We start from the raw sequence: 27,978 nt of genomic DNA, 5'->3' as shown, positions 1-27,978 counted from the left end.
ACTCCTTCAACAACAAGAGAGGAAAGGAAGAAACAATCCCGTGCATTTTATTGGTGTTGAGGTACAGTCCCATTACAATTTATCTTTTCCTTTTTTTTTTTAACTAAAATGCAATATAGAAAATACATAAAAAACCTGATTGGTCAACTAGCAGTAAACACACAACCAGCTGACAAAAATGGAAAAAAAAAAAAAAAAGAAAGGCACAAAGCAATCTGCACTGGACATGTAAGTACACAGAACTTCACATTTGTGGTCCCATTTGGTCGAGACTATAATAACCTTTTTTCTGGACTATAACTTCTTTCTGCACAGGGATCCAATGCAAGGGTTACTCCTGGGCTTAGAAATCACCACTGGTAAAGATCCATGTGGCTGACAAGATACAGGTCTCTGACTCTTCTTCATGGCAAGAACTCTGTCTTCTTTTGGGGGAGGCACATGTACCGGCTTCCAAGGAATGGGGTTACAATATGCTGGAGCTGGATACAAATTTCTATCAGCACTCCCTAAAACATTTAGAAAATACACATAACTAAGCAACAATGTCTTCAGAGAAAGCACAGGCACATCACATAATTTAAGTGACCCAAAATGATAACCAATCCACCTTTTTGTTTTTTAAACAGTAACTGGCATAGTCTTCATCTCTACTTATTATATAATAAATAATAAGCAGGTTGAATGCTCACTGCTTTGTGTTCTTAAAAACTGTAAATGTCTACAAATTGGTTACTTTGTTTTACCCAACCACATGACTGATACACTTCAAAGTTTGTAATACATTACACTGAATGCCACAAGTGAGTAGACAAATACTTTTCAAAAATTATTTAAATAAATGACTGCAGCTGTCAGTTTGTAATGCAGGTCCAACCAAAACACGAAGGCAAGGTATATCACTATTTACAAATAAACCTAAGCGCAAGAGTAAAGGTTGTTCACCAGCTTTATACCTGTCTCTTAACCATACAGAGATCAGAATTTTGGTCTCAAAACTATTACTGTTGCAAAGTCAAATAGAAGCAATTATTTCAGTTGTGCAGAAAAATAACATGTTTGCAAACAAAAATGGAACAGGATCACAGAAGCCAAGGAGGTACGATGCAGGTGAAAAGTCAAACAGAACGGAAATTTTAGCTCCATACAGGCTGATGCCCCTGTCCCCTTTTTCAGACAGGACTTCTGTCAGCTTCTAATTGCTCTTGTGTCTCAAAACCCCACCTCTTTTCTAAGGGGGATTCAGGCGTGCTGACACACACCTTCTGTAGCAGGAAAACTACCTTTAAACGGACATAACTAATTTGCTTCACAGGACCCAGAACTTTGCTCCATAGGAAAATAGATTTCCTATGCCTGGTAAGAAAAATCTGATAAAATCATCCTTTGGTACGCCACATAATTATCTCAAATAATGTAATTTTCCTCCCAAATTAAAAAAAAAGTAAAGAAAAATACACAGAAGGTCTCAATCTGTTTCCCTGACTTATAGCATAGTATAAGTAATCATTCTTATGTGCCAAAATTAGATATCAGATGAGTGTCTTAAGCAGCCTTCATTTTACACTAAAATACTAGAAGGAAGGAACCACAAACCAAAGTCACTACATGTTTGTGTACTGTACATACAAACCTGTGGACCTCCCATGTGGGAAACCATACCATTTAGAGGAGGTTGTGGTTTATTTCGAGCATTTTGCAGCCATTCCTTAAAGACTTTCTCCGATCTTGTTCTCTTCTCCTGTAGCTCAGCCTCCCGTTCTTTTTCTTTTTCCTAAAAAAAAAAAAAACAAAACCAAAGAACCAAAAAAAAAAAAAAAAAAAAAAAAAAAAATTTAAGGTACTCCTAGACAAAGCCCTGTACAATATACACAAAATAGTGAATAATTTTTTTGCAGATTTCCAGTCTGCTGAATACAATTCAAATATTTCTTCCAATACAAGCACCTTTTCCTAACAATGGAAAAGATGCATTTTTTGGTTTAAGACTGAAAAAAAAGAACAAACCAACCCCCAACCTCCAAGTTACTTGTGTTTCCCTGAAAAAAAAATCAAAGGCTATTAACAAAAATGCATTAACATGCATCTTACTTTGCTGACCATACCACAGTGTCTTTAAGGCACTAACATTGTAACTCTTAAAAGAATTTTCTTCATGTACAACACTGCCATTTGACATCCATATATTCAATGTAAGATTTGAATATATCAAATCTGAATCTGCAATAAATTGCAGATTAAGTAACTCCATCCAAATAAATTATCAGTTCATTTAACACCTTCTCTTTTTTCTTCTTTTCTGCCTCTTCAGCTCTCTTCTTCTCTAACCACTCTTTATACTTTTCATCAGCCTTTTCTTTTAACTGCATTTTTTCTAGTTCCCTTGTGGTTTTTTCTGCCATTTCTTTGCTCAGCTTTCTTTTCCTTTCTCTTCTTTCCTATGTGAAACATATCAAAGAAACAGAATAGAAATTTTTTAGTATATTTCAATGAGCAATTATTTTGAGGAATACTATAAATTTTATTACACAATTACAAAGAAAATTATCCTAAACATTAAAAAATATGTGATATGTAAGCTCTTTGAAGTCAGAACCTATTCATTGCTAGATTCCAGGTATGACAGACATGTAAACTTGTCAAGAAAGATGATAAAAATTTACTTCCAGGTCTCCTCTGGTTTATTACTCTGTTTTATTTATTCAGAGATTTTTTAAACATTTCAGACACATCTCAGTATTTCTGGGAATGAAATACATGTTGTAATTCTCAACAATGGTGTGTATTAGCTTTACTTGTCAGGGAATCTAGAGCAAACTCCAGCTCCAAATGCAAGTCAGGTAAACTGCCCCCTTCTAAGAGTCACTGAGATATGCAGATTGTTCAGCACACTTAAGCATAAATTAAACAGTAAAAAAAGTTCACAGAAAAACACAGTTCATATTTTGTGGTATCCTAAAAAATATGCTATACTCTTTAGCTTATTCACAATGCAGATTGTTCAGCACACTTAAGCATAAATTAAACAGTAAAAAAAGTTCACAGAAAAACACAGTTCATATTTTGTGGTATCCTAAAAAATATGCTATACTCTTTAGCTTATTCACACAGGGACTACTTCCATAAATCAATCCACACATTTCTCCCGTTCAAATTATGAAAGGGAGAATGAGAGAACACATTCTAGGGTAGGCAAAATGGTCACCTGAGTGAAGTGAAATTGCTGCCTGTATGATTTGGAAGACAGAATACACCAGAGGTGTCATTCACTTGTACATCTTTTCAGTGTGTGTGCCTCCAACAAGAATGTTCTGAGGATCTTTCTCTAAGCAAACAAACACATATCCACACTGGCCTTTGCTTGATCTGGAGAGGGAGGCATTTTCATTTGAAGAGTGACAACAGCTCTCCTTTGTGTTCCTTGTAACCCTTACGAAGTGTCTGTAATCTGATTTGATTCTATTTCTGCTTAACTCACTTGGCTCTGAAGCAACTGCATACACGTGCAGAAGCAAAAATCTACCAGACAAGCTGTGCACATGACTTGGAAGAGAGGCACAAGACTAAAGACCAGTTCCTCTTAATAGAAGAGCTGCTGAAAAATTACATTGTTTTTCTTTTAAGAAATCATCTAGTTACACAACTCCCTGCACACTCCCCTTGAACAAAGGAGACCGGTAACCTAGCAGAAACTGATACTGACTCAGAATTATTACAGTTGGCAGTGTGGATATAAATGCCTACAGCTGCAAACTATAATGAAAAAATAAATGAAATACAGGAAAAACACAAGAAAACCAGAAATATATTCCCATTCCACCATTTTGTATTACCATTTTTCCCATTAAAAGAACAAAAAGGCAGAAGTCTAGAGCGCTCCCCGTGCGTCCCTCCCCTACCCTTTTCCTAGGTTTACTGCACTTACGGAAACTCCAATTATGCATAACGAAGCAGAAGCCGTAACACTGCAGCAGGGGACCACCACAACGCCCTCAGTCTGGCCTGAACAGCATGGTCTAAAGCTGCTGGCCCAGTGCTTGTCCCCCCACACCAAAACCACCAGCAACCCAAGAAAGCGGCACGCAGAGAACGGAAACCTGAGCTTACGCTGCTCTGCAGCACACTTACCTGAATTCTGCCAGCAAAGAGGCCAGCTTACAGAGCCCCTGGAGGAAGCGTGTCCTCTTCTCTCTGCCAGCAGCAGGAGCATTCCTGCAGCTTCAGCATCAGCAGGGGTACTAGGCACTGTGGGAGTTCCCCCCACCCAGCTCTGTTACACGCTAGGCTTTATTAGCTCCATCTACCATCACTTCCAAGGGGATGTTGCTCCCCCTAAAATCATACGGATACTTTCAGCAGTACTGCTCTGGCATACTCTTGTCAAATATTCTTATTTGACAACAAAGACTTCTTTGTGGACACAATTTCACAAAACAACTGCAAGTAGCTTTTCAGCTCTATTTTCTCCTTGATTTTTTGTTGTTTGGTAGGGTTTTTTCCATCTTAGTTCTAATACCTTCTAGCAAATACCAGCTCAATCTGTTTTGTAGTATAGGGAAAATGGTCAAATATGAATATACTCCTATTTCAATGCATATTCTGGAATGTAAAACTACATAGAATTATAAAACAACTGGTCTTATTAAAATGACTTCACAACAGTGAGGCCTATACATGTGATAAAACTATTTACAACCAAGACTAATGAAAAAATACATGTCATTGTGGGAACTAAAAAAATTGAGATTCTGAAACGTTTTTATGCTAATGAAGATCTTTCTTAACATGAAACAAATGCTTCTGTATTTTAAAATGTTGAAAATAAAAAAATAATGTATTTTTGGCAAATTATTCTAACATATCTTCCTGAAAAAAAACATAACCAATTATCTAAGCTTTCCCTCCTTCTTCATCTCCAATTCATCTCAATCTCTTTTATTCAGAGCTGTTTCTCTGTCTCTTCATTACTCAATAGTCCCCGAATGCACCAGCAACACGAGTTCTGAGAGACACTGGTTGTCTGGGACACATAAAAAGCATTAATGTAGATGAGAGGCATCTGTGAAATCAGTGAGTTAAACTATGGGAGAAGGTGGCTCACCAAGATTTTGCACATTTTGCTGTTTGCTGACTCGTACGTGACAGTAAGTTACAAAACTAAGGATCATCCAAAGGTACAGTCTTTAGCCAAGGGTCTTATTGTAGAAAAGACAGGAAAATAAATACAGGAGAAAACTGAAAAAAAGGGCTACTTCCATACCTAGGGGAATGGTTACATAATGGAAAACCATTATAAACCGAAAGTAGACTAAAATCTTCCTAAATACTACAAAAGCAAGGCAGGGAAGCTTCTTAACCTAGGTGTTTGAAATCACAATACTTAGATGAGTTTAGCTACTCTCTAGGCTGACTCAAATTTAAATTAAGTCCCATGTAAATAGTAACATGCCACACACACTACCATGAAAGCCACAACTGTTGCTAAGTTTTACTTCCAGTGAGACATCCCTAAGACAGGGTGACTCCCTGCAGAATTGCAGACTTTACACTGCCTAGAAGTTTTTCTGCAGACAAATCAGAAATGCTTCCTCTTCCTCTCACAATCAGAACAGATTTTCCTTCATGCGGACACCACAATTCCAGCTGCTTTAGTAACCTGTTCCATGTCAAGCTTCTGTCACCCTGACTGTCCCAGCTTTTTTCCCATCGTCATTAGAGAAGTCCAGCAAAAATGCTATGAAAGTATATATTAATGTACATGCTCTTCACTCCTTCTTTTACTTTCCTTCCATGTGTATGTCAGGGAAGAAATTATTTGTTTATGCTTGGTGTTGTTTAGATTGGGATTAAAAAAATCTCTTTGATCTTGTGTTCAAAACAGCCACAATCTATTCACTAAACCTCCAGTAAATTTACATACACTACTATATGGTTGTGGGCATTACCTAAATTAAGGTATTGATTGTAAAACACCCAATTCCTCATTGCAAGAAAGGCTTGTTCTCCTGCCACCCCGGCCAAGCACATGACTAAGGAGAAAGGATACAAATCTAGCCCGAAGGTTCGGCGCTCTGTGCTGTGATTCTATCAGGTCTCAGAACCCAGCGAAGCCTGGCTTAGGTGAGCCCTTGGAAATCCCCCACCCCACACAAACCAGCTGTCCCACAAAACCGTGATGGTGACTCTGCCCACAGCACGTGTCCTACTGGGTCAGTGCTAACTACTAACTTCTCAAGAAAAATCACACCTACGTGGATGTGCTGAGTGGTCAAAGGATTTCAAAATTTGAAGAAGCATCCCACTTCCTTCCTGACAGAAGGCAGAAATAGTAAATAATTTCCCACACAGGAAAAAAACCAAAACCTAATTGTTTTTGAAACAGAGGCCTTATATCCAACTAGAAGAAAACTACTCAAATATGTATTTCTGTATTTTCACATCAATGACTAAATGAGAGGCTGGAATGTGTTAAGTGTAGAGGTGTTTTCTGTTCTGCATTTTCGACGTCACTGAGTAGAAATTCCCAGAAACTAATGTTGTGATTGATATTTTTAAGAAACTTCTCAAAGCAATCCTTTCCATCTTATGGTCTGCAGAATATGACAACATTTTTCTTTTCAGAGATAAGTGTTCTACTTCACGGCTGTTTGCTGACAGCTAGCATATTCTAGCAGCAGTTAATGCTGACTGATGGTAAAATATAGGAAAAGCCCACATTGCCAACATCAGAACACACATCCTAATTTACTTGTTTATCCTCATAATAATTGTGGACATCAACCACTTCTAGCAGTCTTGGAAATCTGTGTCTTTCAAACAACTGTAATTATCTTTTCAACTGTGCCCTATAACACAACTCAGTGACCGGGCCTAGCCCACACAAATACTTCTTGAATCTCTCTCTAGAATTTCCATGTGAAAACAAGAAGAGGCTAGAAACCAGGTCAACAACAGCCTGAGCTGCAGATGGCTCTTGACAAGCTGGTTTATATCAATTTACTGCTCACACAGTCAGTGCAGACCCCACTGCAGTTTGGGAACTGGATAATCACTGGATCTTTCTCCCAGACGGTGTTCATTTCACGTGGGGACTCAACGTGTGTGACAAGCATAAGGTTTTAGTGTACTTGGCTCCTGGAACACTCTTGGGGTCTTCAGAAGAACGTGGACTCCATAAATGCTGCTGAAATACATGAGCACCCATTCACCTGTCACACTGTACTCCTCTTCCAAAACTCTAAAACTCATTCTAACACTCAACACAAGAAATTAGTTCATTCTACTTACAGAAATCTAAAGGTAATTAAGATTCAGGTACAACCTAAAATTATAACAATGGCATTGGTCATGAGTGACATCACAGAAGCATTTTGTATAAAGACTTTTCAGGTCCAGAGAGGAGAAGACCCACAATATGGGGAAAAAAAATCCTTAAGAAATTAAGCCCGGACTCACAAAAAAATTTAGATATGTAAAGATCGACTTAAGTATGTAAACAGAAAATTTTAATTCTTAAATACAGCTGGTTCTCATGATTGGAAAGCATTTATACTAGAAGTTTCCCTCACAAATACACTTCTTGAAAGGGTTCAGTCTTAAACAAGAGGACATCTTAGCATCTCTTTCAAGTCTGGACTGTCAGCATAAACCACAGTACATCAGGCTCTACAGCAGCAACCCGTGTTTGCCTCAACAGCAGTTTAGCTGTAAGAACATTAACCTAGACAGGGAAGGTCTGCATTTCCTTATGTTTCTGCCACAGGAGATTCCAGCTAACACGTCCCCATACTGCAGGCTGGCATGACAGGATTCTCCACCCCTTCTGTGGGAGCGCTACCATTCCCCACAAAATCATTAACAACTCACTGGATGAAAGAAGGAGAGCATGAGCAAGCATAGCTTTTGAACCTGAAAGTCATGCTCAAGCTGCGGAACCATCTGCGCTCTGTATTAACCATGCTGAGATAAAATACGCACTCAACAAAAAGCCTTTGGTGTAAGAGCTGGCACCTAGGTGTCTCTTCTGGAGGAACCAGCACACCAAAAAGGGAAGTCTGCTCCAAGAACACTGTCACTCATTACTGCACACTGTGCTGGTGCTAGGCTTTCATATACTCCTTAATGCTCTTTGCTTCTCATAAAGACTATCACCCGACAGCGTAATAAATGCTACAAACAAGATTTTCAATGAAAAAGCATTCAAACAGAACTTTTCCATCCAGTACCTAGTTTCCATTAAAAATTATATTCTTCAGTAAGTAAAGGGGACTTACTGAAAAGAAAAGAACAATAAAAACTGTTGAACATCCAAATTCTGTTTTTAATGACTGCTTGGTAATTCCTTTAACTCCTAGCGAGCTGAAAATTTTTGCCATGAACAAATATCTGTATAAACGTATTTCATGGCTTAGAATGTTCTTTGATGGCTCATATTTCAAAATATTACTTCTAGTTAATTTACAACCTTTAAGAACCACAAAAGCTATTTACATAGAAGAATACTAAATAGCTAGGATTCCTTTACTTTCAAAAATAGTTTCTGTAAAATTATTAGAAGCATAAGAAAACTGTAACAGCGTGTAATTTTTAATCTATATTAACTAATAAAAAAACCAATAGTGAACAAAAACAGCGTTCAAGCTTTGCTTCCTAACCTCACCCTAAAGGACTGTATTTAACAGTCAGAGAGCATCACAACTAAACCTGCCGTGCAAAAATACTGGCTTGACATCTAGAAAACCAGAATTCTTTTATGCATATACAAACATTTTACTTCTGACATAAGTGCCTCTCACATTCACAGCACAAAGACTGTTCCAGCCGTGTCTCCTGGTGCTGGATGCTCGAGATGAAGGAAGAAGTTTCATGTAGGCTCAAGTGAGCTTTCCCTTCTTTATTCCTACAGCCCTGAGCAATGGGAAAGGGCACAGACTTGTGGAGACCAGAGAGATAAGATCCCTGAAAGCACTGCCTCTGCCAAAGAAAGCATTTCCTGCTCTCTGCACACAGCTCTCAGAACCAGTAACTGAGTTGGAAAAAGGCGAGTGCTTAATGCAAATTTCAGAGAAACATACTGCAAGTTTTGCCTCAAGAAACATCTTTTGATACTTCTATGAGAAAATGAAGTGTTTTCCAATATAAGATATGCACACGCTCCCCAAGAAAATGAGATCAACTGTCAGTGCTCATGACTCTTACCTCAACCACAGGTGAAATCTTGATGCACCTTTAAACATCTTAGCCATGGAACTGACATATTTATCCTTCAGTCTGCATCCAAATCCACAAATAAGCTTGCAGAAACTTGAAGTGGGACAGTCTACACAGCACAAATGTTAATATCCTATGGACAGCTAAGCTTTTGAATTCAGTTTATCCTTGATTTGAGTGTGGTTTATAAGAAAGACTAGCCAATGAATCACCTGATTTAAATGAAAATCAGCTTACTTTTCTAAACACTTGCTCTAAGGATGACCCTATGCTTCCAAAACATAATATGATAAAGTCCAGACACAAGCATGTTTTTTCTCCTGTCCTCTGCTGTGATTAACATAAAAAAGACCTCCTAATCCCAGCGACAACAGAATGGAAGTTGTTAACCAGTAAATCCACAAAGTTCCAAGGAAAACGCAAAGAAGTAGAAATTTATGGGAGCTGAAGGAGATGGTAGGGGTAGTGAGGAGGAGACAGAAGGAAAACTTCCGGTTCTGATCTGGAACTATTTTAAGAGGCAGACCAACTCCTTCAAGCCAATGAATAGTTACAGACACCCAGAATTTAACTTTCATTTAAATTTCATTTTTGAGAGGAAAATGGAATCGTATATGCTGAATAATAAATCTACTTTTGCCTGTGTACTTTAATTAGTAATATAAATCATAGGAAATTAATAGAGCAGGATAGATTCTGCAGTGGGTTTCTGCCAATTATCCAACTGGCATTAAGACTAAGATTAATTAGGTTAGATGCAAACATATGTTATTCTAGTGGTTCTAGGCAGAATCTGAAGGAGTTCTAAAACCCTGAAAACAAATGTATGAGGTCTGCCCATCCAACCCAGCTAGCGCTGCTGGGATATTTTTAGTGAATTTTCATCTGGTTTTGCTCAGAAACAGAAGTTAATACAGTGAACAGCTGGTATTGCTGCAGCCACAGGACTATGAACACATGAGCTGCCAGGGCTGGACACACCCTGGTCTCCCACGGGCTCCCACTGCTGCCACCCAGGGCACGTGCTCACCTGGTGTGACACAGCTGTCACACAGCCCCACTGAGATCACCACTCTGTCTGTTTCTGACCCTGGACCCAGGCACTCCCTCAAGAGACCTTAGAAAACTTTTGATCCCACCCAGAAATTAATTACTGACTGAAGGAATTCCCAATTACTAACTGTGGTGTACCGAGAACTCCCTCAATCTGGCCCCATACCTCAATTACCCCTCCTAAACCATATCCTGTGGTAAATACTCCTTGCCTGTCTGTGGTGATATTTAACTAAATCCCTCTTCTGACTCTACCTGGTGTACAGAACACTGCACACAGTCACGATGTATACTGAACCAAAAATGTTTGGGCACTGAGCCTGGGAAGTCTGGGTACACTGAAGACCAAAACCCCAGCTATCATCAGCAGAAAGCTACTGCACAAGATGTCGGTTATCTGACTACTCAGAAAACAAACCCCTTTGTACCTTACAGAAGAAAAAAAAAATCAGTCTTGAGAAAATGTTTAGCTGCTTTGGCATGTTTTTATCATTTTCAAGTAAAGCAGCCATTTACTCAGCAAACTGAAAACATGGATGTCCAAACAGACCGAGTAAATTTTACACAGGCTTACTCAAGCATGGCATGGACTAGAATATTTCCAGCCAAAGCACTATTTACCTCTTCTCTCTTTTTCTGGACCCATTCCTTGTGTTTCTCTTCAGCTATCCTTTTTCTTCTTTCACATTCTTCATTTTGCTTCATTTCCTCAAGCTGTTTATTAATTTCCTAATTAAAGAAAAAGTATACGTTTCAAATCTGTGGTGACCATTTACAGCAATACTGGCAGTAGTACTGCAGTTAAAACAATGTAAGCATTAGATTTTCGTATTTTTTCTTTCATTAAGATTTTGGAAAAGAAGAACGGCAGTCAACATAGAAATACTATGAAATACAGACAGTGAAAATGTATAATTTTTAGGATATTAACTGGAAATACTTATTTTAATTAGGCTTTGGAAGCAATTAAATGCATCAAATCATTCCTCAGTTTATTGAAATGCCTTTTTAGTCAGCAGACTCTTAATTTGCAGCAGTACATTCCTACAATATGTAAAATGTGCACTGTGTACTGCTCTGCACTGTGAAAGCTATCAAAAGCTAAGTGAAATATTTTTCACCTGCGATTTTTAGTACCAGAACTACTAGAAATTTAGGGCTTAACCCAAGGCTTACTAAAGCCAAAAATATTGCAGATTCTAGCAAATATTGAAACAGGAGTTTTCATCTGAAGATGAGAGAAGAAATTTCAAAGTACATTTACATGACATACAGTATATATGCAAGCACTTATATCTCTCCAGTGAAGTTAATAAAGAAAAACATAGCTAAGGAGACAATTTGAGATCTCTAGCTTCTCCAACAGTAGCACTAACACAAAGTGCTAATTTTCAATGAAAAGTCATACCTTCAAACACAGACAGATGGAATTATTTCCATGAAACTGATTTTATGGTCCCTACACTGCAGTCGGTTCAGTCTGTCCTTTTCTTAGGACACTGAATTTCAGTTTAGTAGGACATCAGTAGACGGCTTACAGAAAGCTCAAACACCCACAATACAGACACAGTTTGAAAACACAGTTGCTGTATTGAGGCAAAGTTACAGCAAATAACATCTCTTTTGACTTCCAGGATTGCAGGGGTCCTGGTTTCTGTGAAAGCTGATGGCAGTCTAAGCACCTTAGAAGACCCAACCTAATTCCATTTCAAATGTTCATCCACCTTCTTGACATTCAGGGCAGACTTGGTCCTAATGTCAGCAAAAGATCTGGAACTTCACTGTTGTTTCTTGGGATATCAGTTTAAAATACTTTTATTATGCAAACACAGCAATAATTTTTTGTATAAATATCATGCATTTCATTCTCTTCTGGCATCTTACAAAAATTCTAATTATATTTTTCCCCCAAATATAAGCTTTTCACACTGTCTTGCTGCAGTTTAACATCTAATGTTTTCAAAATCTTACAAACTACATGACTAGATCTACATGGCTTTAAGTAATGCTTGTTCTTAATATTTAGTTGAGAGACATCTGCTAGCTTACATTTACATTACCAATCCAGAATATATATGGGAAGCCATGAAACATTTGGTGGATGTGAATTAACGAGTCAAAGCATATTCCTCAAGTTTAACAAACTGCTTTGGTGTACTGCTGACCTGTAAAATTCTGTTCCTGAACCTTCCAGCGGTAGGTGTTTAACAAAGAGCATGAGGTAGCCCACATGAAACACCTGCACGCTATATTCACTTCACAGATAACCACAGAAAGGCGAGGAAAACATTCAAGGTCAAACAGTTAATCAGTAACTAAAGTGAGAAGTTATCTAATTTTGATGTGATTGTTCTAATAACCACCCAATACTTCCCATTTGACTTTTAACGATGGTATAATTTAACCAACTGCAACTACAAACACAGCAATCAAGAAAAGATAGGGTGTTCTCACTTAATTGTGTCCCAGCCCTGGTTCTTAAGAACTGCCCTTCTCTAAGGGGGAAAAAGATAGAATGAAGGCAAAAAGTGCTGTAACAGGGATTCCTTTCCTGGGAAAGGACACCAAACAGTTGTAAAATTACATGCTAAGTGGGTAACAACACTGTGCCTCAAAACTAACCAAGTAGCTTGGCACACTTACAATCAGCACACACCTCATTTTCTTCTACAACCTACATGCAGGCCTACATACCCATGACAGAAATCAAGGTAGTAATTATAGAAGATTAAGACATTTATAACATCGAACCATTACCTGACAGTTGGATAAACAAAATATTATACAGCACCAGTTCAATGAAGCATAACATTCAGCAACAGAAAACGCACATAACATGAATCATGCCAGCACGGACAAACTCAAACACTATGGAGGCCTAAGAGACAAAACAGGAAAAAACAACTACTCGTGTTTGTACAACCAAGGAAAAGAAAATCCTGTGTCTGCTATCTTCTATTAGACTCAGAATCAAAAGAGCTGGATGTAATCACCTCTGCAGCTCTAGCCTGTAAGCGGGCACGCAGCTCCTTCTCTTTGCCAATGAACCACTCTTCCCATGGTGAAAGGTTATCTTTCAAAGGTGACACTTTTCTCCCCTCTGCTATTTCAGAGTGGTCAGCCCTCCTAAATTAAAAACAAGAAACAGAAGAGAATATTATCTATAATGTATTTGATTGAAAAGTTGAAGTGTTACTGTCTTGAAAAAGTGCTTTTCTTTTATGGCATAATGTGACAACAATGACATAATTTTTCTACTTGTTTAGCAATCTCCCTAATGGATAAATGGCATTTATAGTGCACCTCTGACCATCCCCCTTCCATCCTACAATTTACTTACTAAATTCTAGCTTGTTAGTGACTCTAAACTGTGGAGCAGATTTGAACATTACCTTCTAGGAACTAAAGAAGAATACCCGTAACATCAAAGCGCCCCTTTCCTTCTCACATATGGAAGCCAAGGAAAATCAGAGGTTTAACATTAACATCCCGCCCTTGGTCACAAGAAGCGCCATGGATCAAGTGGTCTTTAGCAAAAGCGAGAATGGTATTTTCTTTGTTCAAATCTTATTCAAGTGGATTCATGGTATCAACCAACCTCAGCATTAAGAATCCATTCATTACAAATCCATCCGTTCAATCCAGGAAGTTTTCCATCTTAAAACACTTTCACAGGAAATGTGCTTGAGAAATACAGCCAGCATACAATACTTGATGGTATTATACAAGGTTTTATTAGACATTTAACAGGGTATCTTATGTAAGTCACTCATAACTTCTTTACTCATGAATAATGCAGCAATCCTAGCCCCAGGTCAGAATTGTCTTTTATAATATTCTATACATGTACTATTTCATAAATAACACCATATATTAGGGTCCAAGTCAGCAAAATTTGAAAACATTTTTGTTTTCAAAGAGATTTCTTTAAAACTATCTGCCACAGAATTTTGTCTTGAGAACAAAGCAATGAAACCAGACTTCACTTTACTATTTCATATAGCTGTACAGGCTCTGGAAATACCTACCTACATACATACTCCACTACAGTGAGGAATTCTGTTTGCTGAATCTAAGCTACAGAAGAAGCATCAACAAGCACATTATGCTAATGCTCCAGACAACAAATTTTTAAATATAACACACCTGGATTGTATCAATATAAAACTACAACATATTCACAGCACAGAGCAGTACTTCAATACTCAATTGCACCACATTTTCTGTCCCAGTCATCTTTAGAACACATTTCTGTGCTAGAAAGCATCTGGGGACAACATCAGTGTTGCAGTCCTGTCCTACTCCTCCCTGTTGTTTAACCCACGTGTGCTTGGGCTAACAGGACTTTCCTGGTCAGGTCAGGGTAACTGATTCACTGATTTACACTAAAACCTACCTGGAGCAGGTTTATTTCCCCAGACAATCCCACTTTTACGGTGTGAAATGCAGAATAACAGAACTGACAGGGACATCCCGACACACAGACAATGCAAGGACAGAAGTAGCACAGACCAAAGACTCACCAGTCCAGCACAGCCCCACACATTCTTCTGCACTCCAGGGCTTTTATGCTGCAGCATTAATAAAGACCAAAAATTTAACAGAGACAGCTTTTAAACACATACACGTAATAAGAGATGCCACTTAAGAATACCTAATAACACATTGTGTAAGAAAATAAGTCTCTGAAAGTTCATTAAAGGATAAAAGTATTATACATTCACACTGAGGAAAAAACCCCATAACTTTGTACAGACTTGACATTTTGGGCAGGGATACTTCCTCAATACCTCATTTTGCTTTGTGTGATTTGCATTACGGCACCTTGTGGAACATGACTGACAAATTAAACCGACCTAGAAAAAGTACTAGGAGAATGAATAAATTAGGAAAAATAATATTTATTATGTCTTTTCTTCTATCAATACTTATGAAATTCAAGCTCTCAACTTCTTAGAATAAGTTATTCACAGCAACAGATTAAAAACTTACTGTAGATAAGTAAGAAATAACACAAAATGAAGCTTAAACAGAGGAAAACACAAGCTCAGTATTAAGACCTGTCAGGAGAAACACTTCTCCAATACCATGTCTAAAGCTCTCCTACTGCAGCAGAACCCAGTCTTCCTTGGTGTGCATTGCAGCCACCAGTCACACTCTCCTGGAACACCAACCATGCACTTTAAACCACACACCCCTTAAATTTCACAGGACCATTTTCTGAAATTCTAGCAGTTATGAACTTCTTCAAAATAATTAGAGTAATAGACTTCTTAAAATAGCCCAATCTCAAGTGCACATTTACTTCTAAATAAGTATCTTAAACAGAACTAGAGATATTTGGCATTAGACCCAAGTGGGACTAACAGTGAACAGTGATTATCATTTGCCATATATTCACTAAGGTGGCACATCAAACATAACACTGGGTCCACAATGCAAGTATGAAAATGCCTAACAGCACTAACAAGACCCTTTCTCTTTTGCAAATATTGCGCTTCCCACAGCTTAGCTGCCTCCACCTAATTTTTGTGTGGTTTTAAGAGGACAACAACAAAAAGATGCAGAGTGCATGCATACATGGGAGGCTACACAAGAAATGCTTTTTGTAATATTTCTGAGATCTTGGCAGCTACACACAGAAGCTGCTATATGGACACAAGGTAGGCGCTTAGTGCAACACAGCAGCAGTGCAACCAGCAGCAGTGTCCACATCAGCACAGCGTGCATTCAGCCCACAGGTGAGCAGGACTGCCAGCTCGGGCCCTACAAGAGGCTGTCTTCAGCTGCACCTCACTGCTGCCAGAGAATACTGCAGCAACAGGCCCCAGAGTCAGGAGCTGTTTCCAACAGCCTCTGAAGCTGCAAAGACGTGTTGAAGCTTGAACAAACTACAACAGAACTCCAAGGGGCATAAACAGAATTGCTCATTGGCAAGTAGTAACTGAAAGATATATAACCATAAACTGGCTGATCTCTCCACTCCGAAGCTTCTCACTACACTCGAACACTCTTTCCCTGGACTTTTGGCACCTTTTGGAAGAAATGCTTTTAAGTAAAGTTCAGTGTGGTCCACATTCCTTCACTGCTCTCCATGGAAATTTGAGAACCATGCTGGAAACCTGCACCCTGTGAAGCTCTGCTGTCCTTCCTTTACTTCACCGTTGCTTTTAGCTCAGCTCAGCCTTGCTAGTTCCATTCACCACCAGTTAATGCACAACTCTGTCAAGTTTCTACCATGAAGTTGTAATCCAGAATAGGATAGGCTCTCACTGCTCTTCCCCCTTCTGTTTTAAAGGGAAGAAGAATAATTATTCTCCTGTAAAGCCAGTGAGATCCCAAGTTAAAAAGAATGCATTTTATGTTTACGTATAATTAAAATGGAGTAAGATTAAGGCACTGGAGCAGGAGCTGCGCAATGCTTACATACAAAGCTGACTGTGGACCCGGTTACATACACTATGCAAAACAACCCTTTAGTCTGCAAGCACTTTTAAATTAAGGCAGGAAAGACTGCAGCTTTTTATCAGGCTCAGCTCAACTGCTTATAGAAAATTTATGAGCTCACAAAAATACTCAGGTGTCCACTCAGAAGACTTTCCAAGAAACTAAAAAAAAAAAAAAAAAAAAAAAAAAAGGAACAAAGCGCTTAAAGCGTTCGTTCATCTCCGCAAACAAGGCTGTATTTATGTAAAATAATGTTGTGCCTCCAGCGGAGGGAAGCGAGTGCAGGGGCAGCCCCGAGCCCCGCTGGAGCCCGGTCGCTGCCGCAGGGGTTACCTATGGCCCGGCGGGCCCCGGGAGGCCGCCGCCCGCTCCTCGTCCTGCTCCCGGCCCGGGGAGCTGCAGCGGGACGCGAAGGACAGCGGCGAGCCCTCCGCGGGGCTGGAGGCGGGCGAGCCCTCCGCGGGGCTGGAGGCGGGCGAGCCCTCCGCGGGGCTGGAGGCGGGCGAGCCCTCCGCGGGGCTGGAGGCGGGCGAGCCCTCCGCGGGGCTGGAGGCGGGCGAGCCCTCCGCGGGCGGCGGGCTCCGGCGGCTGGGCCCGCCGCTCATGGCGGGCGCGGTCCCCACGGGTCACCCGCGGGCGCGGTCCCCACCGGGCCCCGGCAGTCACGGTCACCCGCGGGCGCGGTCCCCACCGGGCCCCGGCAGTCACGGGTCACCCGCGGGCGCGGTCCCCACCGGGCCCCGGCAGTCACGGGTCACCCGCGGGCGCGGTCCCCGCCCGGTGCCGGCAGGGGCGGTGAGCGCCGCCGCTCCCGGCGGCCCCCGCTCTGCCCCGCTCTGCCCCTCGCGTCAGGCCCGGCCCCGCCGCCGCTCCGCCCGCCGGGTGCCCGCCGCGCCTGAGGCACGGCCTGCGGACTGAGCCCGGGAAAGGACGGGGTCAGAAGCGCGGCCCCCGACCCGCTGGTGAGCTGGAGGCCGAGTCCTCCCAGCGCCGGGGTCTGCCGGAGGCACCCGGCCCGGCCCGCGGCACCGCCAGGGCGAGCACTGACCCGCCCGCGCTGCTCTGCAGCAGCTCCTCGCAGTTGTTCTTTGTTCCTTAACGTTTTCGCACGAGGACCAGTCCAGTAAACAGGAACCAGTAACCTCACCTGCAGGTGACAATCCCAGCACATCAGAAGAAAGCATCTTAACGTTCTCAAACAGCCAACTCAAAATTCGTAATCTATACTTGGATTAAATAGCAAAATCCCATTTCGGCCCTCACAGTTACTCTCTCGTTTCTAAACAAAAGCTTGGTTTTCATACACCCCTGCTAGGAAAATGGTGTCCTTTGCCTTCTCCATCAGTTAATTTTCCACTGAGTCTACAACCATCCGTAATAAATAGGTCCAATTGTATATCTATATAGATATTCCCATCTTTGTTTGCCAGTACATTCTTTGTCAGCCTTCTATTTGGGTTCCAAATCCCAGGAACACAGTCCCCCCCTTCATTTCTTATGCTGGGCCTCCATGTTCCCCCCTCTTTTAGCCAAATCTTAAGCAGGATCAGCAACAAACATCTGCATAACCAAAGCTTTTCATTACCTTCAAATTTCATCAACCACGGAGATAACTGCTGATCAGCAGTTGGTAATTTTTGATAAGACTGTGAGTAATTTTGCTGTGGCTGACTAAGCAGAAGCATTACTGGTATTAACATGAGATACAGAAGTTTGAAAATTATCGTAGATTTGGCTGCTATATTAATTGTTCTTGTGGGATTCTTCAGGTGAGTTTAACAAGAAATGTATTTTTAATTGGATAGGCAAGTTAAAAAATAAAAACAGTATTAAAAACACTTTCTCTTAATCAAGAAAATCAATTGTGACATCCGAGGCAATTGACTTGCCATAACAATTGAATTTCAGTAGCTGAATGATACAAAAAGGTCATCAAATCTATACAACAGTTACGGGCACCTAGACACCACCAAAAATGAGTGCCGTGAGGCAGGAGACATCTCAGTGCCATCATTAACAGTCCTAAAGGATGCCTAAAATGATTATATTTGAAGAATTTAAGATGGGATGTTTGGTGCTTGGGCTGCAGACAGAGAGGCACCCAAATCTGTAACTGCTCTGACAAACAGGCTGCATCTCTCCTGTCTCTCAGAGCACGTACTTCTCCCTCCCTCTTGCTCTTTAGACCCTTCACTGACACACAAAAACCTTACCAAAATGGTAGAAATACATTTGGCCAAACAACTTGTGGTTTGAGCAAGCTAAAGCTCAGGGTTTATCAGACAACTGCTGAGGCCAAAACCAGGCAAGTGACAGGAACACACAGCCACAGACTCAGAGGGAGAGGCAGAAGTGTAAGGGATTTGGGATTTCCCCCTTCAGTGGTGGAGCTTCTGCATTTGGCTTACCATTTCACAAGGAACTGCACTTTAGACAGGCTGGAGAAATAACAGTATGGTTCCTGTAAGAAAAAAAAACACTTGTTATTGCATTGCTGATCACCAGATAATCACACAGAACTGTCTTCCAGCAAGGTGAAAAACACAAAAAGGGCCTGAATACCTCTCTGATCTAAGCACCCTCAGAATACTGAATAATTCACTGTGCACCAAACTGATGCTCATGATGCTTAAATAACTCCATCCAGCTGTGCTAGATGGTTGATTTGTTATTTTATGATTATCATAAATAAAGAATCGAGTATGAGTAGCCACAGTATCTAACAAACAAATTACACCTGTTGAAATAATTTAAGTTGATGATTCAAGTATTGGAGACAACAGAATATCACTAGAATCTATATTTCATGCCAAATAAAGTTAGAACAAGAAGAAAATTTCAAATTGGTCTGAATTCTTAGGATACAAGTTACACAATCCAGTGCCTCAGCTTTGTTGAACACAAACCACCCATGGTTTTAGAGGAACTTTTGTAAACGTGCTGCATTCAGCTGAGAAATGAAAGCAGCTGTTCCCTCCAAGGCTACCCAAGCACTGTGGGCAAAGTTCCATGTCATGGCAAGCAGGAAAACCTCAGGTATTCAACAGGCTGCAGACCAAGATAATTTCAAAACATCTCAGGGAGGCTTGAAAACCTTCCCTGACCTTAAAGCCCATCTCATAGTGAAGACATTCATAAATGGATAGAAAGAATGAAAAGCCCCATGTTTCTCAGTGAATTGAGGAATTCTGGAACTCACTGCACTGGGCATCTCTCAGTTCTAAAGGAGGCCTACACCACCTGGAATGGCCAGAAACCGTGGGATGGATGTGTCAAGGCAAGGCAGCAGCAGCTTTGCCAAACACAAACCTTTGAGCTTGTTTATTCCCTTCCTATCCTATTACCCAGAATATGGGAATTTCTCAGGAGGCAGGAGCAGATATTGGGCAAATAGCTGATATTAACAAACCTTAGCATTGGGACAACCTAGTGGAGTCTATGCATCAAGACTGCCCGTAGGGAGGGTGGCAAAAGCCAGTTCACTCTTTGGGAGATTAAAGTATTGTTCCTGGAATGGCAGAAGCATTCCAGCAACCTTGAAGAGATGTGAAAACATAAAATAATATTGTTACTATCCCGCTTACCATTGTGCCCAACTTGCCAAGCCAGCTGCACAGCCACTGTGCCCCGGTTAACACAGGAAAGGTACGAGTACAAATAAAGTAATCTTATTAAAAAGCATTGAAACAACAATCCTGCAGGTTCAGGTACACAACTTCTATGGCCACAGAAGGACTGACAAGATAAACAGCATGCTGCAAGGATGGCAAAACCTTAATTCTGTGAACTGAATGCCAGAAGCAACTGCCCTGACAAGAATTACATGTCAACACTGCTAAAACCCATAGGCAAAATCAAACTGCCACAATGAAGCACCGAAGTTGCCACAAACAACTGAAAGCAGTGAATAATATATACACACCCCGCTATGGTTGATACCAGTGTGCAAAATCATCCTGATTTCTCACTGAAGAAAGTACAAAAACTACATTCAGTCTTTCAGTGCTAGCTCACTGTCACAGACTATACAATAAGCACTCACAGCTATCTAGCAACAGTGAGTAAAATTCAGAGTAAAAAGAGCATGATGTGTTCACAGACCTGTACTGTCTGTCTGCATGGCCATGCCAATCAGCGTGTCTGAACAACCAAATGCTCATGACAAATTTCTCAGAAGTATTCCCCAAGTATTTTAAAAAATATTTTACACATGAAATATCAAGAAAGTGATTCCTTAGGTAACAGACATAGAAAAGATTTCTATTCTAGATACAAATCAACTACTCTGAATCACTAAGCACCTTAATTTGCCAACTCTTGTTTATGAAATCATTCCGTTTGAGAAATTCAACTGTAATCCAATGAACTCAGTCTCTGAAAATACAGGAGCCGGCAGAAGGAAACTTCTCAGTTCAGCCTGATGAACACTAGCCAGGTTTAATGCAAAGAATGAGATCAGATTGCCTGTAGATGTCATGTCTAATTCCCCACTAGACATTAAGGAACACAGAAGCATAAAAATAATCAAAATGGGAAAAAAATACTAAATGTAGGGAGAAACAGAGGCTTAGACATCAAGCATTAAGCTTAAAGAAAATACTATTTTACTTGCAACCTTGAAAAAAGTAGAAAATTTAACCCAAATATAGTTGAATTCAACTCTTCTGAAGTCCCCTTAAGTCTTCAGATTTTCCAGCATAAGAAAAAACACTGTGGCAGGCACAGGAGCAAGGGAGAAAGCTTCTTGGCTCACCTCCATGTCAGAGCTCAAGGAACACTGCCTGTACTTGTCTGCTGGCTATTTTTGCGCCTGAATGTGTAGTTCTGCTTGATTAGAGGCTGTGAAACCTGAGAGGTCCTGCCTTGCTTCACTTTCCCTCATGGTATGATGTATTCTCATCCTGCAGTGCACTGTACCCACCGCCAGCCCCAGCTCAGATTCTGCTGCCTGCAGATGTGAACTCTGCTTTAAAGGGACAGAGCCTCCAGCTGGGAATTCCTCTCGCCTGGGGAAACGTGCAAGAGCTCAGTGTAACACATTTAGTTTAAAATCACATCCTTGTGAATCACTAGCAGGATTCCCACTCAACCCAGCTGGTTTTTGCTAGCTGGAGATCACAGCCCTCCTGCTTTGAACAGCCTTCACTTCCTTTAGCTGGTTTATAGTTCTGCATAAAGTCTTTCTCTCTTTTAAAAAGCATCAGTTAGTAATAGATTTACCTGCTCATTTTTGGGCTGGAATTTTCAGAACACAGGTTATGCTTTTGTTACTGGAAACCAGTGAGGCACTTTGTATTTTGTTACCCTCAAATCAAAGTCAGCTCCCTATAGCAAACACCACAGTGACCACTAACCAGTATTTCTTATGGAAAACCTACACTGCTACTTTATACTGGAGTAGTGCCAGAAGTGCAACGTATGAAATATGTCCATTCACCTTCCAAGCTCTTTCAGTATATAACTGTACAGAAAACAGCAATCTGTGATGTATTATCCCATTTCAGATTTCATTTCCTTACTTATTGAATCATCTTCAACTGAAGCCTAGTGTTAAATCAGACTCTACAGTACAATATGGGAAATACTGAAAAAATCTCCTGCTAAAGAAATCAACTTATGTTAACAGTAAAAGACCAAAAGCATTAATGTAATTAAAAATTATTGAGAGCACATATAAAACAAAGTGTGCACTGTGCTTTCAATTAGAAATATTACCCTGTAAATTGAAACTGGAGGCGTAAAAACAGTAATCAAAGAGAAAAGACTTACTGAAGTATCCTTGTGCAAGTTTGAAATTTCTGAGTAAATTCACAACTAAAAAGGAAATTCTACTGGAAAGACATTTAAAAAGGCAAAAGGCATCTAGATCAAAAAGTTGCAAAGCAGATGCATTATTTTTATAAGAGAATGAAAAAGCTCAATTTCAAGTGAAGAGCTCTCACCAGCATATTGCCACAGAGCGGGCTAATAGCCATCTGTAAGAAATTACTCTTAATGGGGGAAAAGATAGGGAATACAGTTGGCAATTTTATTTGTGACCATCTCCCTGCAAAAAGGTGTTTCCTCCCTAGGGCAGAAGATAAGGAAGAAAAACAACAACAAAATGCTCTCCTTGCCCTATGTTTTTCACTTAGAGTCAACAGCAAAGCCTTTTTGACTGCTAAACCCAGCACTGGAGCTCAGTATGGCAGTTGTGGAGAGGTCTAGAGGCATGATAGGTGACACTGTAACTGTCAGAACAGTTTCAGCTAGCTTTAGACTCTAGAAAACTGGAGGAGTTATTTTCTGTGGGCACCCCAGAGGGGTGTAACTTGTGGTTTCACTTGTTTCAGTCTGAAAACTGAAATTAGGAAGCTCTACCTAGCAGAAGAGACTGCTGAGGTGACAGCTCAGAAAGCCACTGGTAGACAAGTAACAAAAATCCCACACGTTACTAACATAAAACAGCTTTAAGGCAAGCTGTCCCCACCTATCTGACACTGCTTTTGTAGCAGCAGCAAGTTCTCAGTGGATGAGAACACCTGAACACTGCACTGTGCCCTGGCCTGGGGCAGCTTCCCCAGCAGAGACACGAGGACAGCTGGCAGTAAGTACCTGGATCTGTCTGGATTCTCCTGTGGCCATGGTCCACTGGCGTCACGCACGAGGTCACGTTGAGACAGGCAGGTTTGCAGCACTGCTTCTGAACAGGCTGGTTCCAGGAGCTGCTGCCCACACTCCTTCCCCTCCACCAGCATGTGCTGCAAGGCACTGGGCTGACCGCATTAAAGAGTCCATTGCTAGCATAACTGAACTCCAAAAACATGCTGAGAAACAGTGAAATGGCAGAGCTCCCAATGGGTCACGTCACCTTTGTGAACAGCATGGCAGCAAAGGCTCACTTGTAGAACAGAAGAAATAAATCCATACCTAAGAACATTGAAAAGACACCAGGCTTTCTGGAAGCTTCATGGCTGGATTTCCTTCCCTCTTGATTATAAATGGCAGCTGACATTTACAGTCTGTTTTGAGAAGCATTCTTATTACCTTTCACAGGTTGGCCAACAGAGGGAATGTGGGACAAGCTGTGCTGTGACTCTTACACAGTGATGGCTTAAAAAAACCCCACAATTTTCAACATTAAACAGTATCAAAACGAGAATTATAATCTGTATGATTGTTCAAAGCCTACTAAAAACATTTCCACTCAAACACAATACATAACACCTTTAATCAAAAGATTGCCTCATAAAAGGGCTAACACTTCGCTTAAGGTTTTTAACCTTTTGCATGCCAAGACGCAGCATTATTCTGAAATCATAGATACACCTGTAAACTGGCAACTTTCTTGTTTTTCTGGCAGTACTTTCCTGAAACTTTCACAACATGTAGCCAGAGCAGATGAGACATAATTTATGCTCAGTAATTCTACATGTGCACTGTTTTCAGCTTTAACTTTTGAAAAACAGAGATAAGTAACCATAGGTATTCATGTACCCTTTATTTGCTTTCAGTGTAACATTCCATGCTAATTGCAGATGTAATATTCATGAGTGTAAATATAAGAATTAACAACGCTTGGATGGTTTTCTTCCCTTTTTACACTTGAATATTTTGGCTTACAAAATTAACAGCATACAGTAAATATTCCTCCCATACTTTGTACAAACTACATGAATTTGATATACAAGGATCCTGTTTTTATTATAGTGACAATATACAACCACGTCTATTTACAATGAAAAAAGTACACAAACCACGTTTTAAACATTCTGCTACTGGCAGCCACTATTGCTTAGGAGGTAGCTTTAATTAACAAAATGAACTGAAGCCACATTGCCCATCATGGGTTCTATCAAATAACTTACAATACAAAGATAAAAATTCATTGTATGAACAGTATATACAGTTTAATTCTCAAAACAGAAATCTAGCTTTAGATCTCAACAAGAATTTCTCCAGAGTAACTGGGATGGCAGTGGATTTACTCCTCATCTAGTGTATTGTCCAAAAACCTTATACAATTACTTAATCATGCATTATTAACTTTGCATTGATCATATTTCAAACTAATTATAAAAAATTGATCACTGGTTGTACTTACATCATTTGGGTCTCAGAACTTTAATGCTTTGAAAAAGATTGCACTGATTTAAGTGAAAATCAGTGACTTTGCACGGTGTACTTCACTGTCAGTAAAGTAACTGGAAAAATGCTTTTTTTTAGTGCCAAATTGTGTTGCATTTTCCCTCCATTTCCTAACGTCTCGGTCCACGATAGGTATTCCTGGAGGGCTGTGTCACTGAGCAGGCTGCAGAGCACTGGCCAGTCCGATGGCACAGACACGAGCCGGCCGCAGGGGCAGCTGTGCCAACACCCCGTACACCCACACTCCTCCAGTGCTGTCATTCGACTGTGTAATACTGAGGAAACTTGCTGTGGTTCACCTGAAGTGATGCGCCATCCCTGGAAAAACGTGCTTCACCCTACTGTTCCTGACAGCTGTCAATAGTCCTACTCCAATACATCTACAGAACACTGCGGATTGCGGGTACTTTACTGCAACCGACTTTGTCTTTAAAACTTGAACATTAACTAGAACACAAAACAAACACAGTATTCTGATACTGCTGTCACAGTTACGTATGGGAGAATCCATCCCTTTTTTGGCCCTGCAATAAAATGCATCCTGAGATTCACTGCTGAATATACTATACAAAGCTAGCAATAGATTTTTTTGCTTAATTATAGAAAAGTCACATTTAAAAAATAATTTCTAGAATATTAACAGCTGTCCTTTATATTGTGCTTTCTCAGGGGGGGAAAAAAAAAATCACCAGAACTTACCTCACCACCAGAAGAAGCAAAGTACATCTGCAATATGATGTGGAAACACACCATTAGCATGTAAAAGCTGTATAAAAGAAACCACTATTGTGTGAAAAGAGTAAAAATATTGGGTAACAATTTTGGTTTACCAATTATTTACAGTCAGGGCAATTGATTTATTTAATTTTTTTAAAATGTATGGCTCAAGAAGTTACTGCCCACTTCCCTTCTTTACAAATGACACAAAATAACGATTACAAAAGTGCTTCCTGCTCGAAAGGTCAAAACAGGCGACAGTCTGCAAAACATGATACCTCTTTATTGGAGCAGCTGAGGGCAGAAAGCCTTCTCAGTCTTTAATTCTTGGTATGTTGTAGGCATAGCGCACCAAAGGGAACCCTCTGCTTTGGTAGAAGCAGGCACGGCCACAGGCCTGCACTTGGTCCGAGCTGTCCGACACGAAGGAGTCGTCCTCGTCCACGTAGTCAGAGTGGGCTGACTGCGTGCCACAGTCTGACCAGTAGCCATCCGGCCTTTGGCAAGGCACCGCTGCCAGCGCCGGACAGCTGTGGGATTTTATTAAATGTTTACAGGGCACGGGCTTGGACAACAGCAGCGACTCGCAACATTCACACAGAGCAATGTTACCACCCTGCAGGTGGGAGTAAATGCCACAGTCGTAGTAAAAATCCTGTGCCACGTCCCCTTGGGCACTGACAGCAATTGCTACGGCGCCGTTCCTCCTGCTCAGGTGGCGCCTGAGCAGCTTCCAGTCTTCCTTGAACTTCGGGTTGAAGAACACGTACAGGACGGGGTTCAGGCAAGCAGGCAACGGGAAAAATATCAAAGTGACAGACTTCATGATTTCAGGGCTGATAGAAATCGCAGTGATCAACGGTGCAAACGAGAAGAACGCAACAGGACAGAAGAAGATGCAGTTGGTGAAGATAAGCCAAGCAACATGCTTAATTGTGCTGGACTGGGAGTTTTCAGAGAGATCCTCCTTCTCCAGGTTGCAGTAGAGTTTAGTGTAGATAACAGCCATTAGCAAAAATGCTAATGAATTCAGCAGCACTAGAGTTACTGTGAAACCTAACAAAGGTGTTTCTCCAGTGGGGAAGGGCAAGCAAAGCGGTGATGCCGAGTACTCTGCTTTATAAAAAAGTGGTAAGCACCCCGCTACCAGAGCGCACAGGAAAGCAAAAAGTGCTGCAATTTGAAATTGTTTGTGGCGATTGCTTTTCCCCTTTTTAATAAACTCCTTTGCAGACAAGCTCCGTTCAACAGCTGCCAACATCAGGAAAAAAATGGCACTTTCTGATGAAAAAACTGCAAGAAACCCAGCAATTCTGCAACCACTGCCAGTCTCCCACCATATGCCAAATTCAGCAAATCTTCCCCAAGATACAGCATCCAAGAAAGTTAAGATACCAGTATAGACTCCCATAAATAAGTTAGAGACAGAAATCAGGCTTATAAACAGTTTGGAATATGGCAATGTAGTACAGGATGCAAATATTGTTAGCATGACAAGCAGGTTGAAGAACAAAGCAACCAAGAAAATAAACCAGACAGTAAGGCGAATCATCCAGCTGCCCAATAAATATTCACAAGGCTTAAAAGCACCTAGAAGAAAACAAAAAACAAACAAAAGGACAAGCAATTTAGGGAAAAATTCTCACCTTAATAAGCAAGATTTTGAAAAGGTCTTAAAAGTGTACTCCTCATTAATTCATGAATAGAATACACAGCTGAACTGCTAAATAGGTCAGCTGAAAGTAAACTATTCTGCTGAAGTTATTTACTAATTAATTATGCCTGAAATAATAATTAGCGCAGTGAATGGTCACTTGAGAACATTTGGTATAAACAAGCTAGCTAAACAAACTTAATTACCTTTTAGCTATTCAAAATAGCCTTTATTAGTGCGATCTAAATACTATCTTATGTAGATTTCATAATTCATAAAAAAGGTTGGCAAAAACTATAAAAGTGAATCTTCACAATCCCCTTGTAAGAGAAAAGACTTTTTAGAAGGAACATGTTCTTTAAAAAAATTATTCACAAACATGCCTTCTGGAGTAACTTTTGGTGACAAGGAAACATCTGTAGAACAGCAGATGAACTCAATTTTATCAGCTTTAATAGGGACAGGAATTTACCACAAGCCCTGTCCCCCAGCCTCGCCACTGAAAAGCACTGTGAGCTTGAAAAGTCATATGAGAAAATTATTTTCTTCTTCTTCTTTTGCCACTTAAACAGCTTACATAATAAAAAAGTCCAACAAACAAAATAATAGGAGACAAGACTAGGAACAAAGGTCACTACTACTGCATACCCTTCTAATTCCTCTAACTGCCACTTATTCCATAGGGAAATCCTCCTGGTTTTAAGAAACAATTAGAAGAATTTAACCTCTCCTACATCCCCATGCTAACTGTCCTAAGCACAGTAGCTCAG

General features: G+C 40.5%; 2 protein-coding genes across 3 annotated transcripts in view; both read right to left on the bottom strand.

Moving 5' to 3' along the window:
* Positions 1-2: 2 nt before the first annotated feature.
* CCDC34 (coiled-coil domain containing 34) lies at positions 3-20,312 on the bottom strand. Its single transcript, XM_068194833.1, is given in 8 exon segments — positions 3-509; positions 1,634-1,663; positions 1,666-1,774; positions 2,280-2,438; positions 10,885-10,992; positions 13,257-13,389; positions 19,119-19,171; positions 20,295-20,312. Coding segments are annotated over 8 exon segments (810 nt in total). The 5' UTR covers positions 20,298-20,312; the 3' UTR covers positions 3-294.
* Positions 20,313-24,173: 3,861 nt separating this feature from the next.
* LGR4 (leucine rich repeat containing G protein-coupled receptor 4) overlaps positions 24,174-27,978 on the bottom strand; it is a 136,980-nt gene continuing 133,175 nt past the window's right edge. For both annotated transcript variants that reach the window (XM_068194832.1, XM_068194831.1), the window contains exon 18: positions 24,174-27,144. In XM_068194832.1, coding sequence (XP_068050933.1) covers positions 25,868-27,144 — 1,277 coding nt within the window. In that variant the 3' untranslated portion in view covers positions 24,174-25,867. The remainder of the gene's footprint in view (positions 27,145-27,978) is intronic.

This window comes from Anomalospiza imberbis, chromosome 6 (assembly GCF_031753505.1).
Source record: "Anomalospiza imberbis isolate Cuckoo-Finch-1a 21T00152 chromosome 6, ASM3175350v1, whole genome shotgun sequence".
Lineage (NCBI taxonomy): Eukaryota > Metazoa > Chordata > Aves > Passeriformes > Viduidae > Anomalospiza > Anomalospiza imberbis.
The sequence above is the reverse complement of the archived record's forward strand: the minus strand, read 5'-3'. Positions and strand labels throughout refer to the sequence as shown.